At 58.3% G+C, this 12,286-nt stretch overlaps 1 protein-coding gene across 2 annotated transcripts; it reads right to left on the bottom strand.

Annotated features, from left to right (window-relative positions):
• Window positions 1–1,727: 1,727 nt before the first annotated feature.
• Window positions 1,728–10,672, bottom strand: PARM1 (prostate androgen-regulated mucin-like protein 1). 2 transcript variants are annotated; one of them, XM_041459351.1, is made up of 5 exons: window positions 10,444–10,672; window positions 4,018–4,462; window positions 3,809–3,987; window positions 3,050–3,128; window positions 1,728–2,501 (listed from the first exon to the last, which is right to left on the bottom strand). In XM_041459351.1, exons 1-5 carry the CDS (start codon window positions 10,493–10,495, stop codon window positions 2,417–2,419), a joined length of 840 nt encoding a protein of 279 aa, XP_041315285.1. In that variant the 5' UTR covers window positions 10,496–10,672; the 3' UTR covers window positions 1,728–2,416. The 2 variants fall into 2 exon arrangements, with proteins under 2 accessions (XP_041315285.1, XP_041315284.1); XM_041459350.1 differs by having other exon boundaries at window positions 3,809–4,462.
• Between the last annotated feature and the right edge of the window lie 1,614 nt (window positions 10,673–12,286).

Below are 12,286 nucleotides of genomic sequence, written 5' to 3'. Positions count from 1 at the left end.
GGGATCAGGGAGGCAGCAAGAGGAACAGTGCAGGGCTGGGGGGCTCAGCTGGTCGGGACCCCCAATTTTGGGCTGGTTTGATGCTCTGCTGTGGTTTTGGCTTGCTCCAACAGCGTTGTTTGGGAAGGAAGTTCTGTGTCAAACCTCTGGTTCAGCCACCCCCTCCCGGGGCTGTCTCGCCCCTGCCTGGCTGCAGGGAAACCGTCTGTTTTTAAATTTCCAGCTGGAAGTGAGGGAGAGGCTCCTGGTGTTGTGCTATTTATACCTCAGAGGGGCAGCCGGGCATCTGCCTCTGCGGAGCTCAGCTGTGCTGGGACCTCCGTGCGGTTTTCCTTGGATTTGCTCCTCCGTGGTCCCGGCTGGAGTTGGCTCCTGTCACCTGTGCCAGAGGATGCGAGCAGGAGCTACTCACTCCAGGAACTCCACGCTCGGAAAGGTGGGTGGTGGTGGGAATATTCACCAAACAAGAGCATCACTGGGGAGGCCAGAGGGAGTCTGGGAGCAGGGATAAAGCTTCCAGCCGGCGGATCTGTGGTTCCGCGCGCACGGAGCTATGCCAGCTATTTCTCTTTCTGTATAAATAAAATATCTCTGAGATGAAAAGGAGCCAAAGGGGGGCGGGGGGGGGGGGGGGGAGGGAGTTGGGAGGAGGTGGAATTGAGCCAGAGTCGTGGGAGCCTTTGGGAAAAATGGGAATTGGCTGGTTTTGTAAATGAAGCAAGTTGGTAGCAGGGTTAACCCCGTTGGTTTTTAAAAGAGAAGGAAAAAGGGCTTTTTGTAGGGCACGTCCTGGTTGCTTTTCCCCCTTTTTCCCTGCTGTACTGGTGTGGGACAGAAACCCTACAATAAGCCAGGGAATCTGAGGTGGGAATGTGAGAGGGGTGTTGGAAGGCATTGCCTGGAACACAGGCATCCTCCCTCTGAGGGCATTACCCCCGGAACGAAGTGCTTTTTCCACTTGCCAAACACATCTCTTGTTCCCTAGGCTGCCCTGTGCCTTGGCTCGTGCTGCCAGACAATCCTGCAGGTGGAAACACATCCATACCATCCACGTCACTGGGGATGGTGTCTGGTCCCAGAGAGGTGAGGGATCTGTTTTCACCCCGGGATATCCCCAAAAATATGTACAGCTTCTTCCTTGCATTGTAGGGCAAGAGAAAGTAGTTAATTTTGAGGATCCAGGCACAGGGTTGAGCAGGAAAACTGAGGCCCCATTTCTGTCCTCCTTCATGAAAAAGGAATTTATTCCCTTGGGGGTTATGTACTTTTAGTTGACTGTGATGGCTTTTCATCTCCCTTTATTCCCTCAGTTTGGCAGCAGCAGCACAACACCCAGTTTATTCCCGGAGAAGTGTGGTGGTTTTTTAACTCAGTTTGTGGCTTTTCTTAGCCAAGGTAGCCTAATTTGCTGCTTCTCAGGTGCCAAAAAAGGTGAAAAGGAATTTTGCTCATCCTAAGCATCTTCAGGGCCTGTGCTTCCCTGTGTATGCTCCCAGCCCCAACAGTTTTCCAGGCTGGCTGTGGCTGGGAGGTGCAACAACCATCCACAGGTTTATTTTCCCGTTTTCACCAAGGACTGAGGGCTTTGCTTTCCACTGCCAGGGAATTTAGCCAGAGGGAGAAGCAGCTGAGCATCCCCTTCCCAAACCAGCTCTGTCATCAGCCTCCCCCAGCCTTCCCACACTAAAAGCTGAACACAAATTGGGGATGAAAAGAACACTCCGCTGTATTTTAGCAGCCAAGTTTTTTTTTGAGGAATGGAAACAAAGCTGTGGAGCAAGCAGCCACGTGTGTGAAATGGATGGTCAGTGCATCTTCCCGTGGGCTCCTGGGCTGCTTTTGGGACCAAAACACCCACGATTAAATGGAAAAAAAATTAAATCAGGAGCTTGTGCATGGAAGCACCTGCAGGAAAAGAAAGGGAGCAGTGACTGAGCAGCCTCGTAGCTGTTCCTGGGGAGACAAGGCAAAAGATTTCGTAGCAGGGCAACACAGGGAAGTGATTTCAGGGAAAGGGATGTGTGAAAGCACAGGAGACCCCGGCACACTGCTGGCTCTGGCTCAGCAGCCCCCCACTCACCCCCAAAATCCGCAGAGCAGCAGCATTTCAGAGGATGCCACAGCACTGGCTGAACCTCCATCCTCTCCCTTGCCCTCCCCAGCCTTTCCCCCTGGGGAATTTGGCTTCCCTTGTCTACAACAAGCAGCTGACCTGCCCCAGGACCTGGTTTCCCGCTCAAAGGCCAAAATTCAGGTTTATTGTCAGCACTGCCCTCCAGTTCCTGCCATCCACCAGACCCGTGGGAATCCTGCCTGAGGCAGGGGCTCCGTGCCCGGCATCTCCTCGACAGCGGATGCTCTGCTGCAGAAGCGCTTATAAATTAAGGGTTTTTGGGGTTTTTTGGCTTCATCCCTGCTAGGAGTCATCGTAGAGAGGGTTGTTGTAGTTGCCCCAGGAGCCGTAGTCGTGGTCGTCCAAAAGCCTTCCGTAGGAGGAGTGCCTGCCAGGGAGAGCAAACCTGAGGTCACTTTGAGGATTTATTACTTATTTTGCCATGGGATGAAGAAATGGTAACGCAGAGGCTCCCTAGGTCAAGCTCTGGGGTGTTTAAAGAGGAAGGACCAGGAGAAGTGAAGCCCAGAGTGGATTTTGCCCCCGTTGAATGAGCCTGGACACAGGGAATTAAAAGCAGACCTTTGCTCATCTCAGCTGTCAGCAGAGGCTCATTAGGGATGCTCAGCACTGGGCTCTGCTGCTGTTTATTGTCCCAGTGACAGCGAGACCCACAGCAGCAGCTTTCCCAAGGGATAATTACTGGATATGACTATGCTGAGCAGCATCCCTGCCATTTGAGCAGGTCTGTTGCAAAACCAGGGAGGCGAACTCTGCTTTCCAGTACAGGAGCGGTGAGGAACGCAGCCCTGCTGGCACCAGAGGCTGCACACTGCCCTGCCACGCCTGGGGACAGCGTCTTCCCGGCGCTTGGCATCATCCCGCTGCCGGTGAGAGGGGCTGCAGGGAGGGGGGCCACCCCAAAACCGGCCTCACCTGATCTTGAGGTAGGCGGCCGCCCCAAACACCAGCACCACCACCACGATGACCGTCACGGTGATGGCCACGATGCTCCCTGCGCACCAAACACACCAGAAAGGGCAGGGTCAGGGCTCAGCCCCCTGATCCCAGCTCCCTGGCACACATCCCACAGCCCAGCTGCTCCCAGATCGCCCACACCAGCCATCTCTGTGTGAATATTCCCTCGCTGCTTCCCAAAGGGGGTGCCCCCTCTCTCCTGGCAATGATCCCAGAAATGCAGGTATTTGTGGGATGAAGCACAGCTTGGGCACCGTGCACTCGCTCTTGGATGCTGCTCCCAGCGCCAGGCAGCGTTCAGGGCTGAGCCAAGGCTAGAAAATGCTCCAGATCTCCCCTTTTCCAGCCACGTGCAGCACTTTTAAGCTACCCCTACAAGGGGACAGGGAGAAGCTCGTGTCAGCTTCCTGAGGGAAAATTCACCCTTACACCACCCTAACTCGGGCTGCACCCACCACCCAGCCGTTTGTCTCCTCTCATCCTCAAGCATTTCGAGTCAAATTTAGAGCTGAGGATTTTATCCCCATCTCCAGGCAACCGAGATTCGTTATCCGCCGCTCCCGGCCTCTGCCAGCGCGCCAGGCGGCACGGGCTCCTCCGGGAATTTCGCAGGGCGACGCTCTCAGCAAGCCGGGCACCTCTTCCCTTCCCCTTTGGGGCTCTGCCCGTGCGGCGTGGGCACGCCGAGGCTGGCACAGGGCGGGCACAGGAGCTCACCTGCGCTCAGGGCGCGCGGCACCTCCTCCACGGTGACCCCGGTGGTTTTCTCCGAGGCCTCGGCCTCGCCTTCCGCGGGGCTCAGCACAGTCCCGGGTGGAGATGTCGGCTCCGTGGCCAGGCTCGATGCCACGGCCAGTGTCCCCAGGGAAGGGACGTCCTCGGGCGGCAGCGGCGGCCGGGTGGCGGCCGGGCTCGCCAGGACGGGCGTCGGGGACAGGCCCGTGCCGGGAGGCGAGGCGGGCTGGCTGCTGGTGAGGGATGAGGGAGGCGATGGCACAGCCAGGCCCGAGGGGCTGGGAGTTGCTCCCTCATCCGTGGTGCTCCTTGCCAGGCCGGCAGCGTGCGCTGTCCGGGGAGCCGGGACAGCGGGTGGCACCGCGCTGGGGGACACGGAGGGGCCATCTGCCGCGGGGCTCACGGGGACAGCAGCGGGGGACAGCGCGGCCACCGGGGTGCTGGCATTGCGGCCGTCCCCGTCCAGGGGCCTGGAGGATGTCGCGTCTCCGGAAGGCGCCGTGGAGGAGGGCAGCTCTTGCTGGCCTGGAGCCGCTGTGGGGACATCCCTGGAGTCTGGTTTCACCGGGACGCCCCCCCAGAGCAAGGGGGGGCGGATGGGGATGAGGGGTGACTCCGGGGAGCCGTGGCCCAGTCCTAGGGGTGAGACAAAGAAGCGTTAGTGACAGGGCAGGCCTCGGGGTTCGGGAGAGCGCTGAATGAAGGGCTTGGGAATTAAGCTGGGAATAAGTTTTAAAACGGCGAGGGCCATCTGAAATGAAGAGAGGGGAAATACAGCTGTGTACCTGGAGGGGAGGTTCAAACCAGACCAGCTGTCCTGGCATAAATCAGCCCCGTTTTTCACCCAGTTCGGGATACCCCCATCACCCCCAGCATCAGGGGAAGAAGCTCCTCCTCAGAGCGGCCCCTGTGCAGCTGGGAGGGACAACACAAGACGCCTCTTTCTCCTCTCCCCCCACTTCCTTGTGCATTCATTCATTTGTCTCCGTTTCTTAGCGTGGGGATGAGTCATTTCTCCCCCTGACCCCCCAGAGCATCCCAAGCCCAGCCCTGGGCAGAGCAGGAGCTCGCTCCAGCTGCAATGAACTAATCAGGAGTGGGGAGGACAGAAACATTCCGTGCCTGTCTGTGGGAACAATGGGATCTGGCACTGGTTGGTGAGCGGGGACTCGTTAATTAAAGCAGCCAAAATGGCTTTTTTTGGGGTATCCATGTGGAAGGACCCCGTTTCCCAGGCAAAGGGGTCTTGGAGGTGGCACTGAGGCCGTGGCTGCTCTTCTCTGCTGAGGACAAGCGCTGGGAGATGGCTCTGAGCTTCCACCCTCCTCAGGCTGAGGACACCAACCGTGGGACAGGGAGGAGGAGAGGAATGACAGGCTGGTATCTGGTTACTGCAGGGATCCTTCACACCCCACGTGGTTCAGAATCCATCTGTACGCCACTGTTCTCACTCCTGGACCTTTCAGGTTCCTCCAGCAGGCAGCAGCCAGCTCGACAAGCAGGATCCTGCCAGGATCCCAGGAGCTTGACACCTCTGTAAATGCAGCTGCTCCCGGTCCCTCGGGGGCACAGGCGGCTTCCCACCTCCCTGCAAAGCCACCCTGATGTCCCCAAGCGCTTGGGGTCAGCAGAGCTGCCGTGGTGTGCCTGAATTTGGGAGGCAGAGCAGCGGGGAGCTGGCAGTGCTGCTGGCCGGGATGAGTCAGGAACTTTCCGATAACATCTGAGGGGCATAAATCCGGAGGCTGAGCCAGAACTGGAGGCAGGGACAAGCTCTGGCTGCTGGCTGAGAGCTCCCAGCCAAGGAGGTCACAAGTCACAGGGACTCTTCCCAGGAGAGCAAGGAAGGCACCAGGCTGAAAACACCTCCAGTCCCCCAGAGGGACTGAGGGATGCTGGCTCCCAGGGGATGCCCAGCATAGCTCAGCCCTGAGGAATTTGCTCATCTAATTCACTTAGGGCAGGTGACCACCCCGCTGGAATCCCACAGGGATTGAGGCAGGGGGCTGCCAGGATGAGGTGACCGCCCAGGAAAGCAGCAGTGTCACACTCCAGGGCCACACAGGAGCTTTGCAAAGTCCTTTTCCTAGGATTTTTGTCACTACGAATACAGAAAACAGCCAGGGAAAGAAGAACCCAAAGCCGTGTCATTCAAAGAGCAGTAGTGTCACACTCCAGGGCCATACAGGAGCCCTTTTCCTAGGATTTTTGTCACTAGGAATACAGAAAACAGCCAGGGAAAGAAGAACCCAAAGCTGTGTCATTCAAATATCCTGCTCTTAGGGGAAGGGGGTATTCTTAGGGGATATTCTTAGGAGGTATTAGCCCTAATCACGTGCCAACCTGAGGAATGAGCCTGGTGAATTGTGAATTGTGAATTATGGTGCTCCACAGGCTCCTGGAAGCCACACAGAGGGGCAGGTCTTGCCCTTGCAGGAGCTGAGTGATGCTCATGCTCCTCCTGGGAAAGAAAGAGCTGCTTGACCTGGGCTGGCAGCCTCTCCAGAACGCATTTCCCAGGCACTCCAAAAGCCATTGCAGCAAATCCTGAATTGCTCTGCCAGCCTGAAAGCCACCAGAGCACATCTCCAGCCTGAGTGAGTGACACCAGGCCGGAGCAGCAAACAAACATCCACTGATAGAGGCAGAGGTGGAGCTTTCAGCCAGCTCCACTTCTCTGGCACGGCCACAGGAGACCCACGGGACCAGCCCAAATTTCCTGCAGCACCCCAGCCCCAGCTGCAGCCAGGGATGCTCCCCCGGCAGCCAAGGCCAAAGGGATAAGGAGAGTTTCCATAACGTGGGTGTTGTTTGTCCTGCCTGAACAAGAAACACAGCAGCAGGACAGCGAGGAGAGCTGCTGGACACACACTGCTGCTGCCAGCCTGGGTGCCACTCTCCATGCCAGGTCAGCAGCTGGCAAACACCCAAAAAAACCCCACAAGTGACCAAGACCACACCAAGCATCGCTGCTCTTTAGAAACCTGTCTCTAATCACAAGAGTGAGCAAAAAAAAGAGCTTTTGCTGGTGCTGCATCGTGCTGCTCCTCAGCAAATGCTGGTGACAGAGCAGCCCTGAGCCTGCCCTGGGCTGTAACCAGGTTAAGTGATGCAGAGCAATAAAACAATCTAGATGTAAACATAAGGAAGGATTTCCTGCTCATGACCTCCTTGGCTCAGCTTTGGTTTCTGTGGCTGGGGAGTCCCATAAGCTGTGCTGGGTTTTTGGTACTTCCCCACCCCCTTGTTTGTGCTCAGGTATGATTTTCATTGTATTTCTTTGCTGTAAAACCAGCAGCATCTGGCTGCGGATGGCAAAAGCCCTCCTTGCAGCATCCAGGACCAAACCAAACTGGTTTTTGCTTTGGGTTCGACGAGTTTTTCCAGCTGCTCAGCCCTGCACCGCCTCACCTTCCCTGTCCCCATGCAGTTTGGGATGTGGGGATGCTCTCTCCTCGCTGCCTGGGCCCCACCTGCAGTGCACAGCGCTGCTGCTGGGGAAGGAGCACGAGGACGTGGAGGCTGGCCTGGGCCTCCAGCTCGTGTTTTTCTCTCTCTGGGGCACCGCTCTGGACTCCTGCCTCGTTATCCCCAAGAAACACGGGAGATGGGGAGCAGCTCTGCCAGCTCTGAGCCGTGTCCCACCCCCAGTGAGATTTTCCTGCCCCATCACAGGGGGGACACCCAGCTGGATCAGCGGTGACTCCTGGGGACACCTCAAGCTCCAGCAGCGCCTGTGGGTGCTGGTGACCCCTGCCTGGGGTGCTGCTCCTCTCCCTGCTGCCCTGTCCCCCCTGTTTGCAGTGCTGCTGGCACTCGTGGTACGAAAGCAAGGCCAGAAACACCGACAGGTAGAAGGCAAAAGCGATTCCCTGCCCGTGAGAAGGAGCCAGGGCCATCAGATCCAATAAACCTGCGCTTGCTCTGATTTACTGGCAGGCCGAGCTGGCTTCCTGCGCGATCAGTTTTATTCTGCTGCGCGCTCGTTAAGTGCCTGAGCTCTAATTGCCCTGAAGCTTTCTGTGGCTGACAGAAGCAGCTGCCCAGCAGAAATCCCAGCGTCCGTGTGTCCGTCTGTCCCAGCCACCAGGCCTGGCTCGCTCCTGCACACCCTCCAGAGCCCGAGGAATGCTGCTGTGGGCAGGCTCCCCTTGAGGAGGCAGGAGGGAAGCTCCAGCACCCTGCAGGCTCCGCTCTTCCCAGCTGAAAATAGCAATTTTTTCTAAAATTCACATGGCTCCCTGCATGCTGCACGCTCCCTCCTTCCTTGCCTGGGAGGAGTGTCCAAGTTTTTCCCTGCCCCACGATCCAAACCCAGGAAAAGGTGGTGTTTCCCTTCCCCAGAGCCAAGTGCTGCTCAGTTATCCAGCCCATGAAGCCCTTGATGCTGATGCTGCAATGAAATTACAGCAGAAAAGAAGGAGAAGAGGAATTTTTGGGTGGGTTTTTTGCCTCCTGAGAGTGGCAAAACCCCTGTCAGCCTGTACAGCCAGAGGGCTCTGATGAGGACCTGGGGTGGAAAAACATCTAAAATGATGTCTTGCTTGTTTAAATAAAAAATAAATTCGGTATTTCAAGTTATAGTCTTGAAAGATGCCAGCAGGGGTTGCGCTGTGCTGATTTCCCTGGGGAAGGGGAATGAAGGGATGCAAGGGGATGCTCTCTGCTGTCTCCTGGGGCTGGGAGCTGGCAGGTGGGACCTGCCTGCTTGGGACACCTCACACTATTATTTTTCCCCAGGCACATATCTCGGATATGGCTCTGGAGCCAGCCAGGAGTTTTGCAAGAAGCAGCTCTGCCCAGGTGACAACTCCCCAGCTCCATCATTTTCCTGGCTGGCTGCTAATTAGTGCTTCCAGGTGCAGCTTCCAACATGCATCAGCCCCATTCCAGCCCCTCCCAGGGGGAGAAGCAGCTGGGTTGGGCAGAGGAATTTGGGGAGCATCCTCTGGTATTAAGAGGCTGGCTGCTCATTTGGGCTGGCAGAGGGGGTAATTACCCACTCCCCTGTCCTTCAGCTGGTGGGGGAGCAGAGTGCTGGAGGATTTGCCTCCTCAAAGGCAGAATAAATCAGCCCTGAGAGCCCAAAAAGCAGCTCTTCCAGCCCAGAGCCTGCACCAAGCAGCTCTCAAAACCTTAAAGGCCTTAAATCTGCTTCTAAAAGGTACTCAAAAATGTCTCAGCTGGGGCACAGGGGGAATTGCAGAAGGGCAGAGCGGGCCTGGGGCTGGGCACCAGGTCAGGAAAGCAAAACAGGTTTCAATTTACATCCAGAGTAAGGAGTCATAAGGGGATAAAAACTTCCTTGTGGGAGACGCTGCTGTTTCATTAGGTGGCCAGGCAAAGCCCAGACTTATTTTACTCCTGGCCAGTGACGTCCTAGCTGTCATTTAGCCCTGAAGAATGAGCTCGAAGCAAATTCAAATCCTGCTTGGTGTTTCCTCCCAAGTGAGAGATATTTTTGTATACACACTTTTTTTCTTTTCTTTTTTTTTTTTTTTTTTTTTTTTAAATAAATTATTTTTGCGGGGGCAAGTGTGTTGTAGAAAGCATCCGAAAGATGCTCCAGGGCCGTTTGGGAGCAGCCTGAGGGACGTGGGACCAGGGTCCAGGGAAATCTTTTCTGTTCCTGCTGCCAAGCCTGGCTGGCCTTGGTGCTGTGGAGAGGGATGGTCGTGGGAACAGCTTTGGGCTTGGCCCGGGCGCTGGGAAAAACCCGCCTCCCGACCCCAAGGCTGGCTGCCGGCACAGACCGCCGGCTTTGGGGGCAAATTTGGCACTGCAAAGGAGGAGAAAGAGCATCTCAATGCTCGTCCCCATCCCTCCCGAACGCACACATCGGGAGCTCGCCGGCTAACCCCCCTTGTACAGGGAGAATTATTCACCCAGCTCTCCCTGCTCCAGGGAAGATCTCCCGCCTGCCGACGAGCTCCGGGCCGATGGTTCGGGGTCCCGCGGGTGTGACCCGTCCCCCGGCGGCCCCGGGGGCTGCTGCTGCCCGCGGGCTGTGCCGGCAGCTCGGCCCGGCCCGATGTGACAGCGACATCCCGCCCGATGGGTTTCTCCCCGGTTATGCAAGCGTGTTTTCCACCTTCCCGAGCAGGCAGCTCCTCGTGTTTGTTGCGGGCGGAGGGGTGACCTGCGCTCGCTGTCGCATCAGCCGGGGACAGAACTGTCCCCGCCGAGCGTCTCGGAGGGGGAAGACGTCCAGTCGGGCGTTTCTGTGGCATGGGGAGGCCGGTGATGCCGGGGGCCAGGGAGAGCCATAAAAACTCCCCGGGAGCGGTGACCGCGGGGGAAGGGGATGCGGGGCTGCCGCGGCTCCAGCCCGGCCAGGGGGTGGCCGTGAGGACACTCCGGTGGTCCCACCAAGTCCCCCCGCTCCCAGCAGTCGGGGACTCTGCTGGGGACGAGGAGAAGCAGGGTGGGACACCTCCTGCCCCGCTGTCATTGGGGGTGACCCCTCCCGGGGGGTGTGAGGGGCCGCCACCGCCGAGCCCCTCTCCGGGAAGCACCGGCGCTGCCCCCGGTAATCGCGGGGCTGCCTCCTTCCCATCGCTCCCAGCCCGGCACCGCGGGGTCCCCGGCGTGTCCCCCCACTTCCCCAGGGCGCTTACCTGCCGGGAGGAGGAGGAGGGCGAGGAAGAGGAGGCGGCAGCAGCAGCCCATGGTGCCGGCGGCGCTGGCAGCCGCGGCGGGAGGGACGCAGAGCCCGGCCCGGCCCCCGCCGCCGCCCCCCGGCCGCGCCCGGCCCACAGCGGCACCTGCCGGCACCGGAACCGCCGGGGCTGCCGGACCCAGCACCGGGCGCGGGAGGCTCGGGTGTCACCCGCTCGGGGTGCTCTGTGTCACCGGCACTTGTCCCCTCCCCGTTGCCAGCTCCCGCCCGAGTGTGGCGGGGATGTCCTGGCACGGGATGCCCGGAGGAGCTGTGGGTGCTCCATCCCTGGAAGGGTCCAAGGACAGGCTGGGCAAGCGGCAGAGCAGCCTGGGCTAGTGGAAGGTGTCCCTGCCCGTGGTAGCAGCGTTGGGACAGGAAGAGCTTTAAGGTCCCTTCCAATCCAAGCAGTTTTGTGATCCCGTGGTTCTCCCTGGGGATCCCCTTGCCTGTGGTGGGGGACAAGCCAGGTACTTGAATGAAGGGGAGCCGGGCACTCAGGGTCCTGCCTTCCCACGGCACAAACAGCTCCCAAAATGCAGCTCCCAGTGCCCAAAGGAGCCAGCCAGGAGACAGACACCTGTGGCACAGCAGGAGGTACAAGGACCTACATTTTTTTTGCCCCTTTCCTTCTGGGAAGAGCAGTGCTGCGGGTGAAATATTTTCGGGCTGAACTCATCCTCCCCAGGCTTTTGCGTGCTCACAATGGAAAAGGATTTTCGGAGCCCGGGCTGTGGCCGAGCTATCTTTACCCGGGCTTGCATTGTGTGGCATTTTCCCGGGATGGATCCTGGCTCTGGGCCTGGACCAGCAGGGCACAAAATCCAAGTCAGCTGGCATTCCTCGGGCAGTCGGGCGCTACCAGCACCCCCACTCTCCTTGAAACCTTCCCCCTGCTCGGGAGGAGGGAAAATAACGCTGCTGCCGCTGCCGTGGGAACAGCGTGACACCCTCCCTGCTTCCCAGCTCACATCCCTGTTGTTGGTGCTGATGAATGCTCCCAAGGGCAGGAGTTTTTGGGGGGTCGGGACGGGGCTGGGCACGCCGCTGCTCCCCGCGTTTTGGGTGCCAGGGGCCGGGCTGTGGCAGGCCCGGAGCGCCCCGAGGGCCACCAGCCCTGGGCTCCCGCTGCCACCTGCTGGTCACCTCGGCCCGGTCCTCCCGGCCAGGGAGATCCTTTTTTGGGGATAACTTTGGCCAGCGCTTTCGCACTGCCGCTGGAAACCATTGCCTCTGGTGACATCTGCCCTGCGGCTCCAGCTCTTTTAAAATCACCTCTTTAAAATGCTTTTCCCCACCAGTTCTATCCAGATGTGAAGGATGCTGGAGGGAAATTTTTCTTTTAGTGGGCATGAGGATTTTAATTTTTTTTTTTTTTTTTGTGTCCCTGCCCGTGGTAGCAGCGTTGGGACAGGAAGAGCTTTAAGGTCCCTTCCAATCCAAGCAGTTTTGTGATCCCGTGGTTCTCCCTGGGGATCCCCTTGCCTGCTGCACAGAGGGGTCTGGTGCCTGTGGTGGGGGACAAGCCAGGCACTTGAATGAAGGGGAGCCGGGCACTCAGGGTCCTGCCTTCCCACGGCACAAACAGCTCCCAAAATGCAGCTCCCAGTGCCCAAAGGAGCCAGCCAGGAGACAGACACCTGTGGCACAGCAGGAGGTACAAGGACCTACATTTTTTTACCCCTTTCCTTCTGGGAAGAGCAGTGCTGCGGGTGAAATATTTTCGGGCTGAACTCATCCTCCCCAGGCTTTTGCGTGCTCACAATGGAAAAGGATTTTCGGAGCCCGGGCTGTGGCCGAGC

Source organism: Pyrgilauda ruficollis, unplaced genomic scaffold (assembly GCF_017590135.1).
Source record: "Pyrgilauda ruficollis isolate IOZ18807 unplaced genomic scaffold, ASM1759013v1 scaffold134, whole genome shotgun sequence".
NCBI classification, from domain to species: domain Eukaryota; kingdom Metazoa; phylum Chordata; class Aves; order Passeriformes; family Passeridae; genus Pyrgilauda; species Pyrgilauda ruficollis.
Note: the sequence above shows the minus strand (reverse complement) of the source record. Positions and strands in the feature narration are given on the sequence as shown.